This window comes from Phyllostomus discolor, chromosome 3 (assembly GCF_004126475.2).
Source record: "Phyllostomus discolor isolate MPI-MPIP mPhyDis1 chromosome 3, mPhyDis1.pri.v3, whole genome shotgun sequence".
NCBI lineage: Eukaryota > Metazoa > Chordata > Mammalia > Chiroptera > Phyllostomidae > Phyllostomus > Phyllostomus discolor.
The window spans coordinates 211,915,231-211,942,057 of NC_040905.2; the positions used below are offsets into that span (position 1 = coordinate 211,915,231).

The following is a 26,827-nucleotide window of genomic DNA, read 5'->3' on the forward strand; positions in this document are numbered from 1 at the left end:
GAGGCCGTCTGAGCGAACGGCGTAGCACCCTGCTGCCCCGCCTCGGACCTGGCACCGGGGCTTACTCGGTGCGCGTGACACAGGAAAACCGTGAATAATGTCCACGTCTACCTCGAAGTGATCGGTGAAATGCAGCTCTGGAATACGCTTACAACGGGATACCTGCAAATACTAAATCTACTGTCATTATCCTTTTAATAACTCCGAAAAGACATCCGTAATACAGTAAATGAAAAGAAGTCAAATGCAAGCTTCATGAAGGCAGAAGTTCTGTTTTCTTAACAGCTACACACCCAGCATCTACAGTTATCCCTGGTCAACAGCATTTACTAGATGACACAAGAGTAGGTTAACAGTTGACCGTATGAAGAATAGTAATAAATAATAGCCCTGGCTGGTGTGGCTCAGTGGATTGAGCGCCGGCCTGCAAACCAAAGGGTCGCTGGTTCTATTCCTAGTCAGGGCACATGCCTGGGTTGTGGGCCAGGTCTCCAGTGGGGGGTTGTGCAGGAGGGAACCACACATCGATGTTTCTCTTCCTCCCTTCCCCTCTCTATAGAAGTAAATACAATCTTTTTAAAAAAGTAGATTAAAAAAATAATAAACTGCTTTTGCATACTTACAGCTGTAAACCTACTTTTGCCCCACCCTGTATAAAGCCAATAAATATTTGAACGAATGGTCACAGAATGGGTAAAACGACCCCACACACGCGCACACGCGCACATGCAGGCAGGGAGAGAGCCTGGCGGTAGGACACACAGCGGTGTGCTCACAGGGCTGTCTCTGCACGGCAGCACCGGGGGTGGTCTCCTCCGCTGCTGGCTGGCATCACCTGCCGCCCTACAATGAACACATGGTACCTTTCCCCAAAACGGACACATGTGTGCTTTCTTAGGTGACTCTACGGAGCAGGGCGGATTTGGGGGAGTGGGCAGGATTCATACTTAGGTTAAAGATAACCAACACTTAAACGTGATCATGCGCCCACACTGATCACGAAGTGAGAAGACAGACGGCAGGAAGGTCTACTTGGAATCTCTGCACAGTTACTACAACCCACCCCTCAGCCCGCCATGCCCCCTCTGCTCACCCCTCCCCGCCGCCCAGCCTCCGTGGAGAGTCCGCCCGTGGTAGTCTCTTTAGAGAGAGATTAAAGCCACACACTGACTACCTATAACTGTCCCAGTAACTATACCCATCAAGACTTTAGACAGATTCTTTGTAAGAGGTTACATATTCAGCTTAAGAAAACTATGTCCCAGAAAATTCAAACATTTTCTTGAGCAGAAAGCTCCAATTACTACATAGTATGTTCCAAGTTACATAAGAAAGAACTTACCAACAAACTCCCAGTATTTTTTGTATTCTACAGGAAATTTTCGTAACTGCAACTCATAGGATTTTTCTTTATTTGGAGAGCTGATCCATTCCTGTGCTACCTATACAAAGCAAATAAAATAAAATAAAATAAAATAAAATAAAAAGTAAATTAAGAAAGCCAAAACTGTGGAAAGCCAATGCTAAACAGCAAAACTTTCCAAAGTAAGCCACAGTAAAACGCCGAACTTAAAATCTCAGGTGACGAGAACACTAAAAATTTGGGACTTGCAGTTTCCTGTCTAGCATGTAAGGATCTTAGAAGCTGTCACTCTATCCTAACACATAAAAAGCTGAACAAGATGAAGAATTACCTTCCGTTACACCCAACACAGAGAAGTGAGGGTGCTGCCCCCAAACTGCTGACAGGCAGGTGGACGCGGACAGTCACCCCTTACCAGGGGCCCCTGCGCGGAGGAGCCTCTGGGCCAACACGGGAAAACCTGGCCTTGACTTGACAAGCTGCCGGGGGTCTCAGTATGAACAACTCTAAACGTCAAAAACACTGGGGGAGCCCAGTGTAAGGGGCTCCCCACTTGGTGAGTTTTGCCTCTTGGAGCTCTACCAAGTCCCCACAGTGAACACTGGAGAAAATTCCCTTTGCTTCCAGCAGAGGGAGGGCACAAGGAACTACCGTATTTTGCTGTGTATAATGCATACCCACATTTTTGGCCCAAACTTTCAGGAAAAAAGTCTTTCATTTTAATTTTACTCAATTTCTTATTGATTTATATTTAGAGATAAAATTATCATATTCCAGGGTATTATTTTGCATATGGATATCATCATCGCTTTCTAGAGTTACACTTTTAATGCATAAGCATAAAGAATTAAAAACATGTACATAGACACAGAACTAGGACTACCCACATATAATGCACATCCTTACTTTTCCCTCAAGATTTGGGCAAAAAAAAGCATACTACACATTGCAAAATCCAGTCTTCTGCAATACTGTACACCAGGGCATTCAGAACTTTGTAACTGCTCTGCTCTGGGGGTAAGTATTTCACCAGGGCCTGACCTGCTAGGGTTCTATCAGAACCTAACACACTTGAGAGAAGAGAACCAACTCCAGCCCACTCTAGCCATGGCGCCCCACCTAAGGAGGCGGGGCCTGACCACCGAGTGTAAGGCACCCAGGCCAGAGGCACAGGCTCTCTAGAAGACCAAGGCCAAGACACAGGACGGCAAACACGCCCCTTCTCCAACAACTCCCCACGCTACAGAGGGCCGACTTACTGCCGCTCCCTTACCCAGCACATCACAGCCACCTTCCAACAAGAATTACAAGCCATACTCGAAGGCCAAAAGCTCAATTTGAAGAACAAGCATCAGAACCACAGTCAGACGTGGCGTGGATGTCAGGACCGTCAAACCAGAGAATTTAAAAAACTGTAGTTAATACACTAAGAGCCCAGGGGAAAGGCAGGCCGTGTAAGAACAGATGAGTAATGTAAACAGAGATATACAGGGACTGGCACAAATAACACCCATTTTTAATTACAAAACCTTTCACTATAAAATCATAAGCATGTATTTCTGTAATGTAACACTATCACACTCAAGCACATCACATGACGTTTTAGGTGAAATGTTCATATTGAAACTAAATTATTACACCCATATCATCATCCTACCAACCACATTCAAGCGGGTGTTACTTCTGCTGGACCCTGTACACGGCAGGAAAGAATGGAAAAGAAATGCTGGCGATTCAAGAGCTGGAGCAGAAATGAAGAACAAGAATGAACGCCTTTGCTGGACTCAGGAGCAGACTTAGACTCGGCTGAGAACACTGTCTGAGCTCGAGGCCACGGCCGCAGAAACTACCAAAGCTGAAAAGCAAAAACTGGGGAAAGAAGAGCAGGGCAGCCAAGCACTGGCAGGGAGCAGCAGAAGGTGCAGCCTGCGTGTGGCGGCCGCACCGAAGGAAGGACAGAGAGGTGTCTGAAGCAGGAAGGACTGAAGGGTGTCCCCAAGTTAACGTGAGACATCAAACAACAGAACCAGGAAGCTCAGAGAACGCCAAGCATATTGCCAAAAAAACCACACCGAGGCTATCACCACCACTGGGAGCTGCCGGCAGGGACAATTAGCTGCTTTCCCTGGGGTTCCGAGCTCCGGGATCCGGTATTTAACCTGGCAGCCCTGGTCGGGGCCAGGAGAACCCGGCAGGGTGTGCTGGGGGGCAGAGGGGAGGCCGCTGAAGGGACAGAGCAGCTGTTATGACGAGTAAGAAACTGAGAAGACAGACGTGTTAAGAAATTCAGGATTTACTGACAGGGTTTTTATAGCTACCACTTCAAGGAAACCTGAGTGAAGGCCTACATTACTTTTCAAAAAAGACTGCACACGGGAAACTCTCTCCTCGGAGCCGCCTGCCTTCCCTCTGTGTTGACAGACAGTTCCCCTGGGCCAGCTCAGGCCCCGGTGAGTGCGCACCGGACCGACTGCGAGGTCCACGAGGGCAGAGCTGGAGCAGCTGCGTCTTCCACGCCAGCAGCACCGCGGACAGCGTCGCACACACGTGCTTGTGAGCTCGAGACGCTACATCACCCCAACACCGGCTGTTCTAACTGCTATCTAACTGCTCTCACTCCGCGTGGTCAAGAAAAGCAGCAGCTCCAAAGACTGAATGGTATACAGTGGAAATACATACTTACTGTTTCGAAAGTATTCACTACCATCAAAGGAAGGAAAACGTTAAAATAATCGTTACAATCTTGGAATCTGACAGGCACAGGTCTTGAGATGGTCTGACAAAGACTTGCTGGGAGCCCGCACTGGTCGAAGGTCACGAACATCTCGTATTTCCACTTCAAGACCTCTTTAACGAAGGTGTCAGAGACGGACTGCGGCGAAGTGCTGTCCAGAGAAGATGCAAGAGGTCTGCTCTCACCAAATGGCAGTTTGTAAGCTTGCCGGCTGGAACTACTTCGAGTTGGAGAAAGAACGTTGCATAAACCCTTCACTTCACCCAATGGCTTTGGAGACACTGGAGACCGAAGAACGTTGCGTAAACCTTTCCCTTCACCCGGTGGCTTCGGAGACCCCGGAGGGGCCGGAGAAGAATGCATGTTGCACAATCCCTTCCCTTCACCCGGTGGCTTCGGAGACCCCAGAGGGGCCGGAGAAGAATGCATGTTGCACAATCCCTTCCCTTCACCCGGTGGCTTCGGAGACCCCGGAGGGGTCGGAGAAGAGCGAATGTTGCACAATCCCTTCCCTTCGCCCGATGGCTTCGGAGACCCCGGAGGGGCTGGCTGTGGTGCTTTCAAAGGAGACCGTCCCCCACCTGACTTATTTTTTAGAGCTGGAAGTGCCGAGCTGCTTTCCAAAGACTTGGAGAGATGAGCAGTCCGTGAAGTACCACTTGAGCTAAAAATCTTAGTGGTGGAAGGTCTCAGAGGTCTAGAGGCGGAAGGAGGCAAGCCAGGTTTGCGGAAGACGTCTTCACCGGCCGCTTGGGCTGCGGAGTGCTTCGAGCAGCAGTCGCCCTGGGTCTTCACAGCTTCGACACAGCCCTGGTGCTTACATTTTGCGCTACTGAGAGACTCCAACCGAGGCTGGTGTGCAGAATGCTCTTCTCCCCGAGCTCTGTTTTCCCCGGGAACCACTTCGATGAGTTTATCGTCATCGTCCTGCATCTGCGAACACAAGTCCATATCTTCAGGATCGTGTTGTGTTAAAAAGAGATCGTTTCCCTCCGGGTCACTGTCGTCGTCAGGCTCTGCCTTCTTCAAAGCTGCCACCTCTAGGCGATGTCCCGTCAGGTCCCCTCTACCTGGAGGGTCTTCGGAAGTGGAGACCGTGATTTCACCCGCTGGTCGTCTTCCATTTAACACTGGGGAAATACATGGGCCCGAAAGACAAGCCCCGGCAGCCACCTGAGGAGCAGATCGTGCTCTAGCGGGTCCTCGTTCAGGAGACGTGCAGCTCACCGGCCGGTTCCCACTGCTGTGAGCCACGGCCTCGGTCCCTCCTCTGTCGCTGCACCCCGGCCGGCCCGGCTCTGCTGCAGCTGCGTCAGAGCTCCGAGCCGCACGTGGTCCCGCTCTTGCCGCACTAGCGCGTGTAGAATCAGGGCGCCCTTGTCTGTTTTGTTTAGACCTCTGTCTCGTCTGCCTTTGAAACCAACGATCTTGACTCACGAGCAGTTTCTTATCTTTCACAGAATGAGTCTGAGGAGCAATCAGTTTAGTCTTTTTTCCAGTATCAATGGCGCCGACGTTTTTGCCGTGGGCGCGTAACCGCGCTGTGCAGTCCTGAGACCTCTGCGACAGGTCGAAGGCCTGGCGCTTGCCCTTCTTCAGCCCGAGCCGCTCTGCGGTGGAGGCGGGCTCGGGACGCTGGCGGTCCTTCTTGGGCGGCACTATGAAGGGCACCGTCCTGCAGCTGATGCAACAGGAGCCCTTACTCTGCCCTCTTCTGGCATCTGAATGTGTCTTCCTGGCAGTTTTGGGAGCTGGGGCTCTCCGAACGGGTCTGGAGTAAGTACAAGGCTTTGGCGAAGCCTTCTTCAGGGAAACCAAGGCGGTTCTCGGAGCACCTGCTTTGGGAGCGGTCCTTGCGCCTGCACTCCTGTTATTTTCAGTTCGCTCACTCTCATTGCCAGCGTCAGACTGGTCCTCGTTTCTGACAGAAGATGAAGGCCTTAAACCATCTTTAGCTGTTGGTCTTTCCATTTTTTTCCTCTTAGGTTTTTTTATTTGAATTGTACAGGATTCCTCACCAGTACTACTGCTCTGTGGTTGTGCACGCTCAGTGCCCTCTGATTCTTTCTCAGTAACTTCCTCGGGCATAGGGTAATCCGTATCATAGCCCCAGTCATTGGTGGTATCTGCCATGGGAGTCCAACACGAACTCTTTTCATCCCCTTGAGCTGAATTCTTGTCTGGTGTCTGATCTTGCCAAACTGAAAATATGTCCCTTTGGCTTTCAAACTCAAACACCTGAGAATCGGAGTCCTCAAACTCCAAGGGGGAATTTGTCCTTTCTTCTTCTGCTAGCTTCCCTTCCACGTCCACACCAGCCATCGAAGCACGCGGCTTGGGACACTCCTCCCCAGCGCACGCTGTATCTCGTCTCCAGTGTCTCTCCAGATCCAGGATTCCTTCGTCATCACCATTGTCATCGGAATCTGAGATGATGATGACTTGTCCACAGCAGGTTTCTTTGACATCACTTTGGTTGGCTCTGAAACCTTTTTTATCTTTTACTTTTCTTTGTAGCTGGGGCGAGCTTTTTGGAGCCGAATCTGATGGAAACGTGGTAACGCTGGCTTGAGCCATCAATGATAATTTGTGGAGATCTCTGTCCACCTGAGAATCTGTTAAGATGTCAGACTGAAGGGTGATGCTAGGGACCTGTTCTATCAGGTTAGAAGAAACCTGATCAGCACCCTTGCTAACTTTCTTTCGCGCTGATTCAGGTGAACTCATAGGATCTTTAAAAGGAGATGCTCTATGCATGGAAGTATTGGTCCCTTCTGCAAACAAAACCAAATCTTTAGTATCAACATGACAGTCCTGTATTTGACAATTGTTTTCATGAGAAGAAAAACCACCTAACTCTTCCTTCTTCAACTGTTTCTTTTTCAGCAACACACTGCTAGGAGATCCGTGCCCTCCGTATTTACTTTCTGGAATATCCTCAGGATCTAAAGTGAGATCGTGCAGGAAGCTATCCCCTTTCTGACCTCCTGTGCCTTGCCTTGAACAGACACTCTCAATGTTAGATTCCGTCAGGTCTCCCTCTGATTTCACAGTACTACTGACCAAAGCACTTTTCCTGTGCTGCTTCTTTATTACATGTGATAACTTAGCACAGATCTCACTCTTCTGTGCCCTCGTTTTTGCTTTTGAGGTTCTGCCAAGGACATCATCCTGTGAAGGGAAGTCCTCCTTTGACGTGGACCCCTTCTCTGGAGGATCTGCACCAGAATCAGCCGACAGGCGCATGGACACAGTCGCTCCTTGGTCACACCCCCTTTCCGGGCCATTTCTTGAAGTACAGTTCTGTGGTGCACATGAGCAATTATGTTTTACAGGATTCTGCTTCCTTGTACATATTTTAACTTGATCTTGGGCTCTTTCCAGGAAAAGGTTTTTACTACTCTGCTTTAAGCATGACTCAGCTGACAGATGGTCCTCCAGTTTCAAATCTTTTATGTAATTCTTCTCATTATCCTCTTCCATGGCGTTACTCACTTTGCTTTCTACGCTCCTCTGCTGCACTTGACACACATCAGCTTTCATCGGTTTAGAGAATGTTGGGCTTTCCAGACAGCGCAGGTCTTTTTCACACGCCTTCCCTGCTTGTTCACTTTCTTCTTTACCACAAGACGCAGGAGGAGTTTTACAGGAAGGAGCCGGCTCCACCAGAGCGGTATGCTGAGGTACTCTGAGTCTCATATTTCTAATAATTTGCTTTAAACAAGACTGTAGCGCTTCGGTTTCCTGACTAGTCAACTGCCAACCTAGAGATAAATTTCCTCGCAGGAATAAGTTGAGTTTATCCCAGAATTCCTTACAAAGAGTTTGCTGCCCAAGCTGATGACCGTCTTTAAGGAGACTTCTAATCAGCTGCACACAAGCAAGCTGGACCGAGTTAGACGGCATCGGATGCAGGGACAGCGATGTCGCTGCTGTTCCTCTGGAGCCGCTGCCGGCCGACTTCTCGGAACTCCGCACGAACGCGGCGGTGGGGAGCCTGGCACACTTCACCACAGCCTCCACCCACCGCTGGGAGTTGACCCAGAGCGAGTGCAGGCACTTCCTGCTTCTGTGGAGCTCGATCACGGACACCAAAATCAGGGAAAAAAATTCAGTGACTTTGTCACATGTGACGACTGGTTGGTTGAGGACATCTTTGACTTGGAAGTACAGATGGTTAATAACCTCTAGTATGTAAACCACACCCAGGTCCTTAAGGTCCATGAGAGACTGGACGAAAGGGATGAACCACAGAAACGTGCTGTTGTGAACGCGCATGTCTTGACCGACATCCGACTGGAGCACACTGGCCAATGTCTCCATTTCTTCGTACATGTTTGGGCAATAGTCCGGGCAAATGGCTGATCTCCAGCCCGAGTCCTGAAACACAGAGACCGGCATTCAGACAAACACGCACCATTCCTGATAGGGCTAGCACACAAGCTGCAAACAAGAAAACAGATGGCTCGGCTTTCCCGCTTTGGTTTACATATACACACCCCGAAGAAACTGCAGGCGCAGTTCAATTCTGAGAGTCAGGCTGCACGTAAGGCGAGTTTACAACACCGCCATGCACCCGGGCCCTCTTCCTGTTAGCTGGCTTTGATTTCTGATCAAGTCACTTATCTACCTCCACCCTAGAAACTTCCCACCCTTTCCACGTGCACTTAAAAAGTAACCCTCCAAAGTAACCCTCCTTTACGTTGTAAAGTCCACTATTCCCTCATGTACAATACATCTGGTTCAGCCAGAAAGTCTTATGCAGCAGCTAACTCAGAACAGCTGCACCGCACAGAATCAGCAATTCAACTAATCACGTAAAACATGATTGTACACAAAGACAATAATACAATGTCATCTCGTGTCAAAACCCTTTATACCTTTTTGGTCTTTTCAGGATTGTAATTGTATACAATCTGGCTGCAAGTCACCATATCATCCAGACACGACTCCGGTTCGGACTTGGTCCTTAAATATTAAGAATAGATAGAAATTACAGAAAGGAAGAACAAAGAGAAAACTAGCTATTGTTAAGATACAACAGACTTCCTTATAGAAGTAACTTTAAAATCCTGACACACTGACAGAACTAACCTTACAGAGCTGTTCCGGATATTCTGGATCTCTCTGTTGTAGCTTGCATTGTTGATAATGGTCTGAAATGCCTCAATCGGATCAATAAGTTGACCCCAGACCTTGGACCCCAGGCGATCCAGAATCACCATGAAACAGTGCAATGCTGGCCAGAAAGGATCTTCACTATCATCTGAAATACAATGGAGCTATTTTAGAAAAGATACTTAACTATATTGAGAAGTAAGCATTCTGGGGTTTTTTTGAGAGACAGAAAGAAGGGGGAAGGGAGGGAGAAAGAAACATTGATGTACGAGAGAAACATCGATCAGCTGCCTCTCGTACACACCCTGACCGGGGACTGACCCTGTGACCCGGGCATGTGCCCAGACTGGGAATCGAACCAATGACCTTTAACTTTGTAGGATGATGTTCAACCCACTGAGCCACACTGGGCAGGGCCAAGATTTAAACATTCTTTATCTGGTAGCAACAAAACCCAAAACAGCAAGTAATTGAAAGTAAAGCACTGCCAATTACAGGCTTTCAACACTGGCAAATTTTAACACTGCCTTTGCATTTTTCCAAGCAGCACTCCATGCCTCTGCGAACGGGGAACACATGGAGACAGTCCAGCTGAACTCGACTTTCTTGCCATTTGCCATTCCTGAAGCGATCTTTCCTACCCGACGTCTCCCAGAACTGCCTTCCTTCAACAAACAACAGAAGGAGAGGAAAGAAAGGGAAAAGGGAAACAGCGTTTACAGACATAAACAAAGCCCGAGTCACCAGAAACCCCGGCCCGCATGGTCCCGAGCTGTGCGCCCTGGTCTGCTGCACACCACTGACTCCCCGGGCTCACGGGCGGGCAGTGCGCACTGCCTGCCGCCGCGACACCTCAGTGTGGCTCTGCTGAGGTCTCCCATCACCCAGGGCCAGGGATGTCCATGACTGACAAGCTCTAGCCTCCAGGCCTTTCCCTCTTCTCTGCTGGACATGCACCGGCAAGATGCTGCCCTGCTCCAAGACCTTCAACTGCTCGTTGAAGTCTTCTAAGAAAACTCCAAGTCCTCAGAGTCAAGCCCTTTCCAGGTCTTCCTCCTCTGCCTCTTTCTAGCCACACTCCCATAACTGTTCCCTCTCTGTAGCAAAAACAGACAGCTGGCTACCCTTCAAACAGGAACAGGAATGCCACCTGTCAAACTCCGATTCACTGAAGCCCAGCTCAAAAGCTCCCTCACATGCCAAACACTCCCTGGCCACTCAGCCTGCCGCAGCGCGCTTCTGATGCAAGTGCCGTCCCTCCCTCGTCCCTGTCCCATCACCCAGTCACCCAGTCGGCCTAGAGCCCCACCCAGCTTCACTGCCCTCAGGGCTCTCCAACTGCACTTCATCACACAGTCAGCCCTGCGGACCTGGCCGTGCACTTTTCTACCCTCCCTCTACTGCGGCCGACACACTGTCTGAGGTCTTGTCTCGTCAGCTGTCAAAGGACGGAAGAGCGTCACCAGCCAGGCGTAGACAACTAAGACAGACCTCAGAGAGGTGTGGCGCTCTGAGGGCGGGGCCGGCCGCACGGGGAGAACAGTCAAGTGTGTGCTGGCCCACGGAAAGGAGTGAGTGACGTGTGCAGCCACTGCTGGAAAACGGACCAGCAACAACCTTAATCAGAAGTAATCCAGCGAGAAAATACACGTGACCCAAAAAAGTAATATTTACATATTTTAGGTCTCCCACAAATGAGTTTATATCCGCACTGAGATTGCCTAAAGAGAAGTCAGCATGAAAAAAAGTTGTATTCATTATTTTCACAGGTTTTGGCATGCTTGCCCTGTACTGATTCGTTCTACCGTCAGGAAGACAAGGTCGGAAACACTTACTTAAGCACAGAACCTCCCTCATCAGCGTGGTACAACCACGAGCAAAAGAAAGGTGGGGTCCAATACTGAACTTGACTGAACATTTTAGACCCTATGGTCCCGACTCTCGAGCAGCACTGTCTCCAAGAACTCTGTGACGATGGAAATGTTCTATACTTGCGCTGTTCAATACAGTAGCCACCCGGCACAAGTGGTTGCTGAGCTCTTGAAATACAACTAGTGGACCTGAAAAACTAAATTTTTAATTTAAATTTAAATAGCCACATTTGGCTAACAGTCACCATCTTGGACAGTAAAACAACAGAGAACCAAGATAAAAGGAAGAACCAGGAAACAGACAGACATGGAGACGGGGGAGACGAGCCCTCCTACGCCACTCCGGCTACCACGCCGCTAGAAACTCCTCTCCTCTGCAGCCTGGCCTTCACCCTACCGCCGGCTGGTGTTTCAGCACCGAGAAGTTGGCTTCCTCGGGCTTCGACCTCTTCTTTTATGAAAGTAAGGTGCCGAATTAAACTTTACAGTTCCCTTCTGATTTACAGTTCTGAATCGGTGACCTAAACCAAAAACTGTCCATTTTCTTTTCTTCACGCCATAGACCCAATTCTTGCAGCGACACCAGTATTTTACAAGTGCATCATCATCATCATCATCAGTATTCCAAAGCATTTCGCAAATAAGGCCGGTTACCCTGCGGCTGCCTCTCCATGGTGTGCAGTATGGACTGCATGAAGTCGTTCTGCTTGTCGGAGCCCAGCAGCAGCGAGTCCATGGCCTGCTCCTCGAGGATGGTCAGCAGCATGCAGATCCCTGCAAGAGCGTTCAGGGTGCCTGTGAGCTGCTGGATCCCAGCGCCCCAGCACTGCCTCTGGTTTAGCTGGCAGAAGAGTAACGAGGCAGAAAGATGACGCAAGAGAGAATCCAGTTCCTCACGCATTCAACTTGGATATTTTCATATACAACTGCTCCTAAGTAACAGGACCTCAGAGTGATTTGAGGATAAAAAAGGGAACACGGCACAAACTTGGCTAAAAAACAAGTTCTAAGATGACTACCACACAATCCATATTTCATGAAATCTAACAAGGCTTCAATTTTAAGATCACCGTATTTCAATTACCAACCACTGCCGAATATGACAAGTGATTATAAGCCCTAGAATCAATGAAGTAGGGTGGAACTACTTGAAGACAATAAGCCTCTTTTAAAAGGAGATCAAACCCTATTGCAGTCAACTACTCTATTAATATTTTTTTACATCTAATATTGCTTCAAATTAAAGATCTACTTGCTATACTTGAAAATGTACCTCTTAAACAGATGGTTTCCAGGATAGGTGTTTAAAATCAAGATGTCTAATGTCCATATCAATTTAATGAGAAAAGACCGGAGACGGAAATCCTGTATTTAGCAACTTTGGTAAGATTACCTGAAGAGATCACTTCCTTTGCAAGGCCCTCGAGAGAACCGTGTGAAAACACTAATCACACCTGTGCGGGCGGCACTCACCTAGCCAGTAGTTCTTGTGGCTGCTCGTGTCGTACATGTGCGAGGGCAGGACGGCCAGTCTCCCCTTCTCGAGGACAGAGGTGGTGTAAATGTCCGGATTCTCCAAAAGCCCCAACTCGATGACTTTGAAGAGGCACGTCAAAACCTCCTGTAGGTCGTAGTAGTCGTCTCGCTCCACCTTCCCCAAGCCTTTTGCTGTCAGGATCGCCCAACGCCGCACCTGGAAGCGTGACACATGCAGTGCTTCATTCAATAAACAACTGTGTACATCCAGGAAAAAGCCAGTTAAGAAAACAGGACTCCCTGTAAGTATTAAAAGACACAAGATACTAATTAATGCAACACGTGAACCTTCTTTGACCCCGATCTGAATAAACTCACCCTGGTAAACCGTATGAGACCCTCACTTCCATTCGCGTAAGCACTGGGTAGAAACGACACGGGAAAACCCCTTCAGGTGCAAGGTGGTGGTGTCTCCTCCCCCCAGTCCTCATCGACTGGCCGTCCAGGCGGCAGAGCAGATGAGCGCTGGTGCTGCGCACCGCCCCCCACGGCCACCCACATCGCCCCTCAGTCCCAGGACCGCCGCTCCTGGGAGCCGCCTGAAGGAGCTGAACACAACTCCCACGGCTAAGGACGTGAGGACGAAGCCACGTTGAGACCGCACAAGGTGAATGGACACGGCGCCCTCATCTTTCGGGAAGACGCTCTGAAGTCATTTACAGATGAGACACTCGGACGCCGCACGTCTGCTCTGACCGACCCAGAGGGGGCGCGATACTGGCGCCGCACTGACGACTGGCGGGGCCCAGCGATGGACACACGGGGTTCACCACACCGTTTATGTTTGCCATTTTCCATCACATTTTGAAAAGGAAGAAGAGATGAAAACAAACCTCAAAGGAAAAACTTATGCGACAAGCTCAAGGTCAGGGTTCAGCACACCAGCGTCGCTCTTGGCCTCTGTTCCCGCCCCAGAACTATTCTGACTGCTGCCTCTCCTCACTTCTAGCTCCAGAAACTGGACCCCCTTCCCTTCCCTGCCCCCTACCCGCCCTGCACTTTAGAAACCCTCAGCTATTAGCAAAGTGCTGGTTTCAAACACCACGGCGGGCGTTCACGCGTGCTTGGCGCGGGGCGGGCGGGGAGAGCGAGAGGACAGTCCCCCTCGCCGGGCCGGCCGCACACCCGGGGAGTCCACACCGTCCCCTTGTCGGTCTTTCAGGCTAAAGCAGCACCTGTCGGAAGTATTCTGACAAACGCTCTAAACAAAACACACACCAAAACCTCAACTACAGCCGTCTGTGTGTGAAAAATGGCACGTCCTTCCCCCGCCTGACGCCCGCACTCACCATTTCATTAGGATGGACCAGCAACAAGTAGATCCCGGGCTGCTTCTCAAACACCTGAAAGGAGCAGTTCGCCTGCTCCATCCGGCACAGCGCTTCCACACACAGCTCGTCTGCAGGGGAAAGCGAGGCAGCAAACGTAAGGCGTGCGTCCCATCAGCTCACCGACCCCCCAAACCCGGCTCCTGCGGGCGCCTGCAAGTCAGGCGGAAGCGTGCTCCTGGTGAGCGCAGGAGCGCCGTGCACCTGCCGCCGTGCGGCTCCCGCGCCGCAGTCCGACTTCACTAGTGCCTGCATGTTCGTTTTTCACTCCTGACACAATTTTCTCCACAGGTGTCGCCTTAAGGTATGTCATAGGTCCAATTCCATTTGCATTTCACATTTTGATTTATACTAGCTTTATCTGGCACTGGCGTGATAAAGTCAGTCATCTCCTGCCCTGGCTGGGAGGCTCAGTTCGTTGGAGCACCATCCCACAGACCAGAAGGCTGTGGGTTCCATTCCCAGTCAGGGCACACACCTCGGCTGAAGGGTCCATCCCCAGTTGGGGTACGTACAGGAGGCAACCAACTGATGTTTCCCACGTGGATGTCTCCCCCTCTAACGTCAATGCAAATATCCTCAGTGAGAATTAGAAAAAACAAGAAAAGCTGCTTCCTTCCCCCACCTCCAGCCCCCTGACGGCTATTCTGTCCAACTCTCCTTTATCGCAGGATGCATTTTCCCCACTGGTTTGAAATGCTACTATCACCAAACACCAAATTCCCAGATCCACCAGCTTACTTCTGCAGCCTGAACCGTCCCACTGTGCGAGCATTGTTCTAGCTCCTGCCGCTTTACGGAAACATCTTCATTAATCTCTCAAAAGTGTCCTCCAGCCCTGGCTGGTGTGGCTCAGTGGACTGAGCACCAGCCTGCAAACGGAAGGGTTGCTAGTTTGATTCCCAGTCAGAGAACACGCCTAGGTTGTAGGCCAGGTCCCCACTTGGGAGCGCATGAGAGGCAACCACACACTGACATTTCTCCCTCCCTTCCCCTATCTAAAAATAAATCAAATAAAATCTTTGAAAAAAAAAAGTGTCCTCTATAGACCCACACACTCACCCTTATCAGGTGAGTCAACTTTAGTCTATAAAGCTCCAGACGATATTGTTAGTGCTAGTGGCTGGCTCTGGGGAGGAGGCAATGACGATCTGAAAAGCATGAGGGGAACCCTGGCCAGGCGGCTCCGCCGGGAGGGGCACCGTCCTGATCTGCCGAGGCTGCGGGTTCAAGCCCTGGCCAGGACACACACAAGGAGCAACCAGGGAGGGCAAGGACGAGTGGGACAAATCAGTGTTTCTCTTTCAAGTAATTAAAAAACCTGTTAGTGGATGAATTAAAGTAATAAAATAGATAAAAATAAAACAGAAAAACACGAGGAGCGCCTGGGGTGTTGACATTGTTTCCTTATCTGGGTGCAGCTACAAAAGCGTGTTCAGTTTGTCAGGAAACATCAAGTGTACTCACTTTTCTGGATATAGTAGTCTTTAACAAATATTTGAAAAAATGACCATTTACAACTTTAAAACCTATTTTTAATGTATTTAGATGTAATCAGCTCTTCAGATCAACTTCCAGTTCACGGAAAACACAGAGGACAAGTTAAGTAATATCACAAGAAAGCCACTGGAAAAATCCAGAAAGTGCCTTATTCCACAGGGTAACTACGTGGTCTCGGCACGTCAGAGGGGGAAGGAACGGACAGACAACAGCCACTCCAACAGAAAGGTGTGAGCACACATGTGTACGAACACTTTCGGAACGCATGATCCCTGACTGGACTCTGATTTACGCAAACCAGCCCAAAAGCGTATTTTGTGTCCACTGGGAAAATGTGAACACAGGTTAGATATAAAAACGCCTGAAAGGTGTTATCTGGTTAGATTTGATGGATCAGGAAATCGTCTTCACATCTAAGCACGTCACACTACGAAATGCAACCACAAATGACCAACACCGCAGCAGCCGTAACCTGCCAGGCCACCGTGAGTGACGAAAACGACTGCAGCCCAGTGGTCTCCGCGGGAACGACTCTGCCTCTCCCCAGCCCGGCCCCCAACACCCCAAGGCGCGCTGCAATGCCGGAGACATTTCTGGTTATCCAACTGGGGGAGGAGGGGAGCAGAGGCCAGGGAGGCTGGCCCACGCCCTGAGGTGGGCAGGTGGTCCCCACAACACGCACTCACACAATCCAGAATGTCCACAGTGCCAAGAGTGAAAACACAAGAATAAAAATTAACTGAATGCAGAGATGGATAAAATATGTAACGAAGCAGAGAGAGCAAGATGTTAGCAACTGTGGACTCTGTGGTGTTCGTTATATAATTAACCTTCTTTATGTTTGGAAACTTGGAAAGCAAAATGCTAGAAAAAATATTAGCAAGCATCCTACCTACATGTTTAGCAACCAGCTTTTCATACAGATAAACCTAAATTTCCACATTTCTCGAGACGATAAAACTGACCTAACCTGTGTAACACCCAAGATACTCACTGACACGCTCGTGTAAAAGCAGATAAGGGTATTTCAGGATTTCAAGAATCGGAACTCGAAGCTTATTCTCGAAGTCCTGGCCAGTGAAGTCGAACAGCTGGGCCTCCCCGTTGTTGTCCACTATGTACAACTCGTCGTCGTCCTCGATCTCTCCCCTCATGGACTTCTCAAAGTGACTTATGAGACGTAAGGTTTCTAGTTCCCATAAAACCTACAGGAAAAGAAAGACGGGCAGTATGCTTTCTATCTTGTCATCAACAAAATATACTGCATATGGACAACTTTCCAAAAGCCCTGACCTAAGCATAAAAATTCAGAAATTTGCCCTGGATGGTGTGGCTCAGTGGATTGACAGCCAGCCTGTGAACCAAAAGGTCACCGGTTTGATTCCCAGTCGGTGCACACATCTGGGTTTGTGGGCTGGGTCCCCAGTTGGGGGCGCACGGGAGGCCACCACACATTGATGTTTCCCTCCCTCTCTTTCTCCCTCCCTCCCCCTCTCTCTAAAAATAAATATGACATACACAAGCGCACAGAGCACTCAAGGGCTGGCGCTGTCCATGCACAGCTGCACCCTCAGCAGCTCAGCATCCCCACTGAGTCGACTGCAAAGGAAGCAAGAAGTCGGAGCTCCTTTGTCAAAGCCAAGAACCAGGCCTTCTCTGCTTTCCTCTCCATGTTCCAGCCATCGGGACCTCCAATGTCTTCAGCACAAAGACTCTGGTTAGCTTCATAACTAGGGAACCTTGTAACTGCAAACGTGTTCCCAACAGATTCCTGACTACCCATCCCTCTCTCTTTCCACGCAGCTCTAAGGTCTGTGTTGCTTATCACATAAATGCAATAAGCCAAATATTCAAGGCTATGAATTTAAAATCGTATGTTGAACTTTGGTCACTACGACTGGAAAATATGCTTGCCCTTGGGGTTTTTAAAAAATAAAGAGAAAAAAATCAATGAATAAAATAGCCCAAACCATTCAGACACATGAATTTATAACATTGTCAAATACACTGACATAAAAACAGGAACCAATGTCCCCCACAAATCACTTCATTTCATAAAATTGTTTTATACTAAACTGACTAAAAGTGAGGTCATAAAATTCTGCTTTAGGTTTCAATTCAACTCAGTTGGTCCGTGACCACTGCCGCAGCACCTACTGCATAGCAGGCAGTGGATTAGGCCCGGTAAAGTATCGGTGTCCCGAGTGCTCCCAGAAGAGCTCGGATTTACTCTCCGGCTGGTCACCAAGCTCCAACGACATGCCCCACCTGAGGGGGCTCACCTCGTGCAAGGCGGGCAGCTCGTCGCGCGCCCTGTGGTACTCGGTCACACACTCCAAGCAGTAGCAGAGGTCTTCGTCCGCGGTCTGGAACTCCTCTGCTGTGGGGGACGCGCCGCCCGGGGCCCTGGACGCGTAGCGCTGCAGGAAGTCGGCGGTGGGGGCCCCGCCCGGGGTGCACCAGCAGCACGTGCTCATCCTGAACCTGCGTCCGGAGCAGAGAGTGGAGCACCCACAGAAAGACCAAACATTCCAGGCCTGCTCTGTGTGAAGAACGGTGTGCTTCCTACCAAGGACCCTCATCCTCACCTTAGGATGTGCCTCCACCACTTCCAGAACAGTCTTCTAGCCAGCTTGACAGTTATTGACTAAACTCAATCTGAGAACACTCAAAAAAGCCTTTTCTTTGACACATGAAAAACAATAAAACGAAAGCAGTTTGTTAGTAATCAACATAAAGCAATATACAGTTGTTCTATAGAAAAGGCTCAAAACTACGTAATACCGATGGAAAATATACTGAGACAGAGAGCTATCAGTGTTTCCAAAGCACAGGTTCTGCCATGTTCTCCTGATGTACTTAAGCTGAATCAAAAGCTCAGGAAACATTTCACATTCCCCAAAACCACGTACCAGAAATCCCTACAAGCATAAAAATCCATACAAACTAGTCCATACCAGTACCAAAAACACAGAGCGAGAAGACTTCCGCTTGTGTAGAAAGCGCGTTCACACGGGGACCTGCCCCAGGGAACGCGCTCACTGCCCGCCTTGCACTGTAGCGCTCCGACGCTAGCCTGCCGCTACTAAGCTTGACGCCTGTGTTTTGGCTGTCTCCGACTCTTTGTTTTTATGCCATCGGAGCCTCTACCACCCAAACTCAAGCGGAAAGGTTAAGTAAGATTAAATCCTTTCCCAAATATTAGCATTCTCAAGGAGGGCAAAGTAGCAAGACTGTACCAGAAAATCCCCAAAAGCAAATGTGTCAAAGATGTGGGTGAAGATCTCTGAGGCAGGTTTATCAGAACTGCAGATGGCACGAAACTGAAGATCATCAAATAGGATGGAAGCCAAAATCCAGAGAGATCCCCAAATGACGTCATAAAAATAAGCTAGGACCTGTATTTTTATCCCTAACTAAATGCACATTAAAGCAAACAGGATGGACACTGTCGGTAACAGGGTACTGTGGCTACACAAAAAGCAACTGTGCTCATTAAAATAAAGAAGTCAAGGAGAGAGGGAGGAGAAGAGGAGACGGGCTGGGTCAGTGCAAACACAAGCTGAGCCGGAGCGTCCCCAAGCGCCGGGAAGGGCTCCGAGTGCGAAAGGACAGCCTGTCACAGGGACACAGGAGCCAACCTGAACAAGCTCGAGACGGCCGGAGCTCAAACGTTTGGAACAAAACCAACGTAGTAACTGAGTTACGGCCCCCATTATAAATATACATGAATCCACACCAGTGTAAACACACGACCGACCGAAGAAACGAATGTGGGAGAAGGGGCACATCTTCCTTTTAGAAGAACTCCAAGTAATATACTGATACCCGCCTCGCCATTCCGGGAGGCAGCCCTTAATCCCACCCCGTCTCGGATGTGGGCCGGACTCGGTGAATCACCTCCACAGAGGGGAGCCCGGAGAGGAACACCAGTCGTTTCACAGCGGAGACACCCGGCAACCGCCACCTCACCCAGCTGATGGAGGTTAACGCCATCTGCGGAAGTCCCGTTTGCAACCCCGACACAATGTGGTCGGGACGCCACGCCACCTCCGGACTGAGCCTCTCCAAAACCCATGGCACCCTCTGCACACGAGAAAACCCCAGACAAGCCCGAAGTGCCACGCAAAGGGCTGTCAGCCGGTCTGGAAAGAGGAGAAATGTGCACCCAAAGGGGAGCACAGCAGTGTTCTTTCCCGTGGAGCTGCTAGCTGACTGGGAACTGGGCTTGGCAGTTATCCAACAAACCTCATCTTGAGAAACTTGACCTTCTGTATGTAGTGAATGTAAAATATCAGCCCAACAGGAAAAAAAAGCATCAAACCCAACTGTAAACTTAACCAAGTTCACCTCAGAAACCAGACGGCCCTAACTGACACTCTCCCGTCGGGGTGACGCCCCCCCCCCCCCCCCCCCACGGAGGTGAGACCTGTCCGTCCCGCTGTCCGGGTCAAGCACAGACACGCACACAGAGATCTGTAACACATTACCAGCACTAAAATGCAGGGGAAATCCACGGGACAGAAATGTCTGAAATGCTTCCTTTCAGGGAGAAAGAAGGGGCAAAAAGGGTGAAGAAACGTGAGCTGAGCATCTGGGAACCTCCACGCGGCAGTGTGAGGGTTCTGAGTGTGCGCAGCCGTGAGGTGCGGAGCGCGGCCTCTCCGCTAAGGACGTCTCGACAGGAACCGCATTTTACTGCTGAGGCTTCTCGGGCACAGTGCCAGTTCTCTAAAATAAACTCATTTTCTTAAAGATCCTTACTTTCTTCTTACACCCATGATTAAAGACTTACACGTAAATGCATAAGTATAATCAAATACATGTACTTGTCTTATGAATTCATTTTTTAAATGTATTAAATATTAACTGTGTACTTTCTTCATGCTCCTAAAAATAATTTAGCACAGCTTTCAACATTAAAGTACTACATATAGAACAGGACAAGTAAAAAGGAGATTTAAAAAGAGCGAGGAGTCCAAACTATTTAGAAAAATGTAATTTCACTAAGTCCTAAATTAGGAGCGCTTCCCGAAAAGCAGGGCAAAAAGACGACGAGCATACCCATACCCAGTCCTCGCGAGGAAAACAGAAGTGTGTCAGCTCGGCGGCAGCGCCCCACCCTGCCTGACACCAGCGCTGACTAAACCACATGTTATTAATGCCTGCAAACTAGGGACTGCCGAGTAGCACAATGAATAGCATTAGTTTTTGCAGAATGTAAAATTACTGCATTCAAAGAAGAGTTGCATTTTCCTAAAAGGCCACTACACATCACCAGGAAGTTAAGTCTGCAGAAGCTACTTGTTTCCAGTGATCTAATTCAACGTGGGAGTGAACTCACATGCAATAGAAAGTGAAACCTCTTGGAGATTTCTCAAACATCAATTATTTTGAGCATGACTTGGCAGATAAATGATTGTAGTCAACTGAAAAAAAACAACAGGACCAAAGTAAAATAATAACTTTAAATATATATAACCTATTAACAGAGCAGCTAGTAAAAGAAACCTTCCATTAAGAAAACCACGGCCCTGGCCAGTGTGGCTCAGTTGGTTGGCGCATCATCCCGTAACTGAAAGGTTGCAGGTTCAATTCCTGGTCAGGGCACGTGCGATCCCCAGTCTGGCCAGTCCAGGCGAGTGCAAAATGCAAGCAAACAATGTTTCTCTCTAAAAGCAATGAAAAAATGTACTCAGGTGAAGATAAAATAAATAAAAAGGAAAAAAGAAAATGACGGAACCTGCTTTTTATTTCACTCACTCAGAGAGCTGGGCTGCTCCCACACTAAAAGCAAAACTAAATTTTCTCAACCAAATGGAAGTCACTGCCATGTAACAGGTAAACACCATGGAACCTACGACGTCCGGCGGGGACTGGCTACAGGGCACACCAACGACAGAAGCACGTTTCTGGGAGTCCTTACAGACAGCCACATGTGTATGGTTACATCCCCAAATCTAAAATTGTCACTGGCCTGCTAACTGAGCAGCAAATTCTGAACAGGGTATATATTGTAATTTTCCTTTCAAGGGAAAACTACTGGTAGGTGCCCACGAATCCTGTTAAGTTTTTGCCCAACTCGGTTCTTCTGGAGGCCAGTTTTGTTACTTTCATCGGCTTTCTAACCGTGTGCACCATTACTGAACCACAGATGGGGTGTCCAGGGAATCCTCAAGCTGCAGAACAGAACTAAGACCAGCCCCCAAGGATCAAACAGAGTCCACTTTACTGACATCTGTCTTATACAAGGCAGTGGGTGCGTCAACACCAGAGGACGCTCCACCAGAGGCAGAGCCAGAACTTCCCAGAGCCTTGCCATGGAGATGTCATTTTTCAGTATTAGCTGGCCAGAGAATTCAAATAACAATAAACTGTTTTTTCTATCCTTCCCAGCTAAACAACTTGGGGAAAAAAATCCAGATTCATTTGCTCAGCAAAGCCCTCTGCACTCCGGTTCCTACCCTGACATTCACTGAATGCTTCCGCACAAGTCCTTCATAATCTCTGCATCCCCAAATCCAGCGGGCAGATTCAATTTAAAACGTGCAAAAGAAGAGAAAGAAGGAAAAGAAAAGAAAATGCTGGCCATGCATTCCTTGGCTGAGACAACACGTTGCTGTCCTTTCCGTCCTTCTGCTCACAGCTCCTTCACTGTCGCCTCTCCCTTGCCGCCTCTGTCAACTCCTGGAGCCCAAAGGCGGTCCGGTCCTCAGGGCTCTAACCTCTCATTTCATGCCCTTTCTGGGTGACCGAATCCCAGCCACTGCTTCAACTGCTGTTTTGAGGCTTCCCCAAAACAGAAGATATGCAGAACTCTTAATGCAATCTCAGCTACATTTCAGCTACTCAATAAGCGACAACCCAGCCGAGAAGCCCGCAAAGATGGGCTCACCGTCCGGCGGCATGGTGAGTCTCTGTTCACCTTGCGGCACCTCGGAGCAAACAGAACCAGGGAAAACAGCCCTGCCCGCACATCTGCTTTTTTCTGTACTCCTGCCATCATTACTACCCCTTTAGTTTCCAAATCAGTATCCCGCTAATCACCCCATCCTCTCCGTCCCCCCAGCCCCCGTCTCTCTGCGACCCTCTGAGTCTACATCCTTGGTTACGTCGTACTTCACTCTCGGTGAGCTGCCTCCGCCTCAGTTTAATACCGTACGTTCTCACTGCCTGGATCACAGACGAAGCCTGCACAGGATTCTTCTGCCTCTTGTTTGGATTCACCACCAATTCTTCTTCCAAAATGCTGCCGAACGGCAAAGGAAAAACCTGGATTTTGAAAGCACAAACGACTCCTCAACAGTCTCGGGGTAAGATGCACATCTCTGAGCTCACCGCACAAGGCCCTCCTTGATCTGGCTTCAGCATCCCCTGCACACGCTCGCTCTCCCGGAAATGCTTCCCGGCGTTGGGGTTTCCTGCCTTTATGGACGCTCACCCATCTGCCTTGAGCACCCGCCCTTCCCACCTCTGCCTGGTTCTCACCCCTGAGGGCACACCAAACTCACCACAGAAACTTAAAAAAAAGGGGGGGACTTCCGGCCAAGGTGGAGGCATAGACAGACACACTGTGCCTCCTCACACAACCAAGATAGGGACAACAACAATTTAGAAACAGAATAACCACCAGAACGGACAGAAAACTGAACTGTATGGAAGTCGGACAACCAAGGAGTTAAAATGGACACCTTCATCCAGACCGGTAGGAGGGGCAGAGTCGCGCAGCGGGGCGGAGAGGGGGTGCCCAGCACAAAGAGCTGTGGCACCGGGCGCGCTAGGCATCCCGGGCCTGCAAGGCATCCAGGGCGTGCGAGACCGCAGCGGGCAGACTCTGGGCCCGCAGGCGGTGGCTGGCAGACCGGGCGTGGGGTGGCAACCAGTAGACCCAGCCAGGCAGCGATCGTGAAGCGAGGCACTAAGCACAACCCAGGGTGCCAGCGCCGGGAAATAAAGCCTAAAAGCACCGATTGAAAACACCTGTGGGGGCTGAGGCGCAGGGAGACTCCCAGCCTCACAGGAGAGTTCTTTGGAGAGACCCAAAGGGTCCTAGAATGTACACAAGCCCACACACACGGGAATCGGCACCAGAAGGGCCCAGTTTGCTTGGGGGAAGCAGCAGAAGGGACTGAAGTCCGACAGAGAGTGGAGCAAGCACCATTGTTCCCTCTTAGACCCTCCCCCACGTACAGCATCACAACCCAGCAACTGGGTTGCACTGCCCTGGTAAACATCAAAGGTTCTGCCCTTCATACGTAACATGCATGAGAAGACAAGAAACAAAAGGCCCAAGTGGAAGAACAGGTCAAAGCTCCACAGCAAATACAACTAAGCAACCAAGAGATAGTCAACCTATCAGATGCACAGTTTAAAGCACTGGTGATCAGGGTGCTCATAGACTTGGTTGAATTTGATTGCAAATTAGATGAATAAATGAAGGCTACGCTAAGTGAAATAAAGGAAAACATACAGGGAACCAATAGTGATAGGAAGGAAACTGGGACTCAAATCAATGGAGTAGACCAGAAGGGAGAAAGAAACAACTAAACAGAAAAGAATGAAGCAACAAGAATTCAAAAAATGAGGAGAAACTTAGGAACCTCCAGGACATCTTTAAACATTCCAACATCCGAATTATAGGGGTACCAGAAGGGGAACAGGAAGAGCAACAAGTGGAAAAGTTATCTGAACAAATAATGAAGGAGAACTTCCCCAATCCAGGAAAGGAAATAGACTTCCAGGAAGTCCAGGAAGCTCAGAGAGTCCCAAAGAAGTTGGACCCAAGGAGGAACACACCAAGGCACGTCATACATTACCCGAGATTAAAGATAAGGAAAGAATCTTAAAAGCATCAAGAGAAAAGGAGACAGTGACCTACAAAGGAGTTCCATCAGACTGTCAGCTGATTTCTCAAAAGAAACCCTGCAGGCAAAAAGGGGCTGGAAAGAAGTATTCCAAGTCATGAAAGGCAAGGACCTACATCCAAGACTTCTATCTAGCAAAGCTTTCACTTAGAATGGAAGGGCAGATAAAGTGCTTCCCAGATAAGGTTCAAGTTCAAGGAGTTCATCATCACCAAGCCCTTATTTTATGAAATGGTAAAGGGACTTATCTAAGAAAAGATAAAAAATATGTATAGTAAAATGACAACCAACTCACAATTATGAACAATCAAACCTGAAACAAAAACAAAAGCAAACTAAGCAAACAACGAGAACAGGAACAAAACCACAGAAATGGAGATCACATGGAGGGTTAGCAACAGGGGAGTGGGAGAGGGGGAAAAGGTACAGACAATAAGTAGCATAGATAGTAGGTAGAAAATAAGGGAAAAGCAAGAATAGTATGGGAAATGTAGAAGCTGAAGAATTTACGACACATGGACATGAACTAAAGTGGGGGAAGGTGGGTGGGAGAGGGTGTGCAGGGTGGAGGGGAATGAAGGGGGGTAATGGGACAACTGTAATAGCATAATCAATAAAATATATTTTTAAAAAATCAGATACTACTGATAAAATTCAGGCTCAATTTTTAAAAAGAACTCCACCAGTGATTCTGATCAAAAGCCAGATTTGAGAACTACCCACAACAGCCAACCCGCCCCCGAGTGCCACCCTGTCTGGGGCCTGTCTGACCCACCCTCCCCTTCCAGTCCATCTCCGGTGACCTCCTGCATTATCCTAGGACTCTGGATGTTTCTATGGCTGCTCTTCCACGTTGGGAAGAGCCATTCTCAGAAATTCTGAATCTGTAGGCAAGGATCTACTCTGCATAATTTCTTTCACTCCTGCTTGGCACATACTACATGATAAAAAAAAATGTCTTAACAACTTACAGAGACTCGATCCTCTCAGTGGCGATTCCTGGGTGTGCCTGTGAGAGGGTGAGAATTTGCCTTCGTATGTACCCAGACTCTGGCCCCAAAAGACTATTTCTGAAACCAAAACAAGACAAAAAAAACAAACCACCAAACAAATGGGTAAAGCAGTGTTTACTCCACTCTCCCCTGAGTTCCACATCAGTGCTGTTACGCAGAGCCAGATGTTACCATTTGACGACAAAGCCCAGGCTCAGGAGCTCGGATAACTCGCCTGCGGGTGCACAGATGATGACGGTGCAACTGGATGCCAACCTGGAGGGGGCTCTGGTTCCCCTGGGTCAGGCCCCGCACGGTCAGAAAGGCCCCCAATGGGCGGGCACACGCAGGTGTGATCAGCCCCAGGATCCGCACTAACTCATCCCTGTCACTGTCCACGTGAAACTCTCCCTCCTAACCGCAGGGTTCTTTTCCCGCCCAGCCTCGTGCCTGGTCCCCTCCGGGCCGCGAAGGCGGGGGTGGGGGCGGCAAAGCCCCTCTGACCGGCTGTCAGCGATCCATCACCTTCAGGAGGAGCAGGGAGGGCTCAGGTGGCCATTTGGGGGAGGCCCTCTCTCCAAAGGGAGAGACTTGGAGCAGGGGAAAGGCAGGGGCGTTGAGAGGACCAACACTTTCTGGAGCGAGACCTGCCCAACGACCCCCACAGACGCCACACGACGCCCAAACCAAAAACAGCTCACAGGATACCGCACTGTGGACAACGCGGAAAAGTGGGGTCCCAGCGCCTGGAATCCCGGTACTCAGGAGGCACCAGATGACGACCCATCAGGCACTGCCGGGGTGCTCCCTTCTGCAGCGCCGGGACCCTCCGAACAGAAGCCGAGCTCCCGCCGCCCCACCCCCACCCCGGCCCGCCCTGAGCTCTCGCGCCGCGGCGGTTACTCCAGCGGCCCCGCGCGCACCAGCCGCGCGCCCTCTCATGTGTGCAACCTCCAGCCCGCCGCTCTCCTCACCCAGCCGGGCCTCGCGTCGCCTGCTAGCCGGGCTCCATGACTCTGCTCCCTACTCCACCGAGGGCGGAAGCGCCAGTCCGCACCCCGCCGCCCAACCCACGGGCGCCGCGACCCAAGAACCTGCCCCCGCGCGCCGTCGGCCGCCCGCAGGCCCCGCCCCGGCCTCCAGTTTGTTTTGGTGCGCGGAGGGGCGGGCCGTGGGAAGAGCGGCGCCGCGGCTCCGCGAGGGGGCCGCGCCCCGGGCGCCGCCGTCACTTCCGGGACACAGGGCCCGCCAATCAGGGGGGCCCGCCAATCAGGAGGGTCCGCGCGGTGGGGGGCGGAGTCTGCGGCCTCGGCGCGAAAGCGGCCGGGTCAGGCACCTCCCCCACCGCCTCCCGCCCCCGCCCCGCCCCGCCCCCCCCGCCCCCGTAGGGCAGGCGCCCGGCCTCCCGCCCTCGGGCTGACTCCGGCACCTACCTTCGTGCCTCCGTCGCCGTCCTTGAGCGTGTCCCGCGCCCCGGCCGTCGCAGGAGGGGGGTGTTACGGACTGCGAAGGAACTTTTTT

The 26,827-nt window shown here is 50.1% G+C and overlaps 1 protein-coding gene across 5 annotated transcripts in view; it reads right to left on the minus strand.

Annotated features, from left to right (window-relative positions):
* Positions 1-26,480, minus strand: part of SETX (senataxin) — a 58,601-nt gene extending 32,121 nt beyond the window's left edge. The window contains exons 1-13 of one of the 5 annotated variants that reach the window (XM_036022405.1): positions 26,281-26,480; positions 25,286-25,384; positions 18,039-18,133; positions 17,733-17,934; positions 16,445-16,655; positions 13,912-14,021; positions 12,560-12,779; positions 11,741-11,860; positions 9,192-9,363; positions 8,978-9,065; positions 4,593-8,477; positions 4,047-4,394; positions 1,343-1,442 (exon numbers count right to left, since the gene is read on the minus strand). In XM_036022405.1, the coding sequence (XP_035878298.1) occupies positions 1,343-1,442; positions 4,047-4,394; positions 4,593-8,477; positions 8,978-9,065; positions 9,192-9,363; positions 11,741-11,860; positions 12,560-12,779; positions 13,912-14,021; positions 16,445-16,655; positions 17,733-17,927 (5,449 nt within the window). In that variant the 5' untranslated portion in view covers positions 17,928-17,934; positions 18,039-18,133; positions 25,286-25,384; positions 26,281-26,480. Of the gene's footprint in view, positions 1-1,342; positions 1,443-4,046; positions 8,478-8,977; positions 9,066-9,191; positions 9,364-11,740; positions 11,861-12,559; positions 12,780-13,911; positions 14,022-16,444; positions 16,656-17,732; positions 17,935-18,038; positions 18,134-25,285; positions 25,385-26,280 lie in introns of all 5 variants that reach the window. The other 4 variants (XM_036022404.1, XM_036022403.1, XM_036022401.1 and 1 more) reach the window with 4 other exon arrangements.
* Positions 26,481-26,827: the final 347 nt, after the last annotated feature.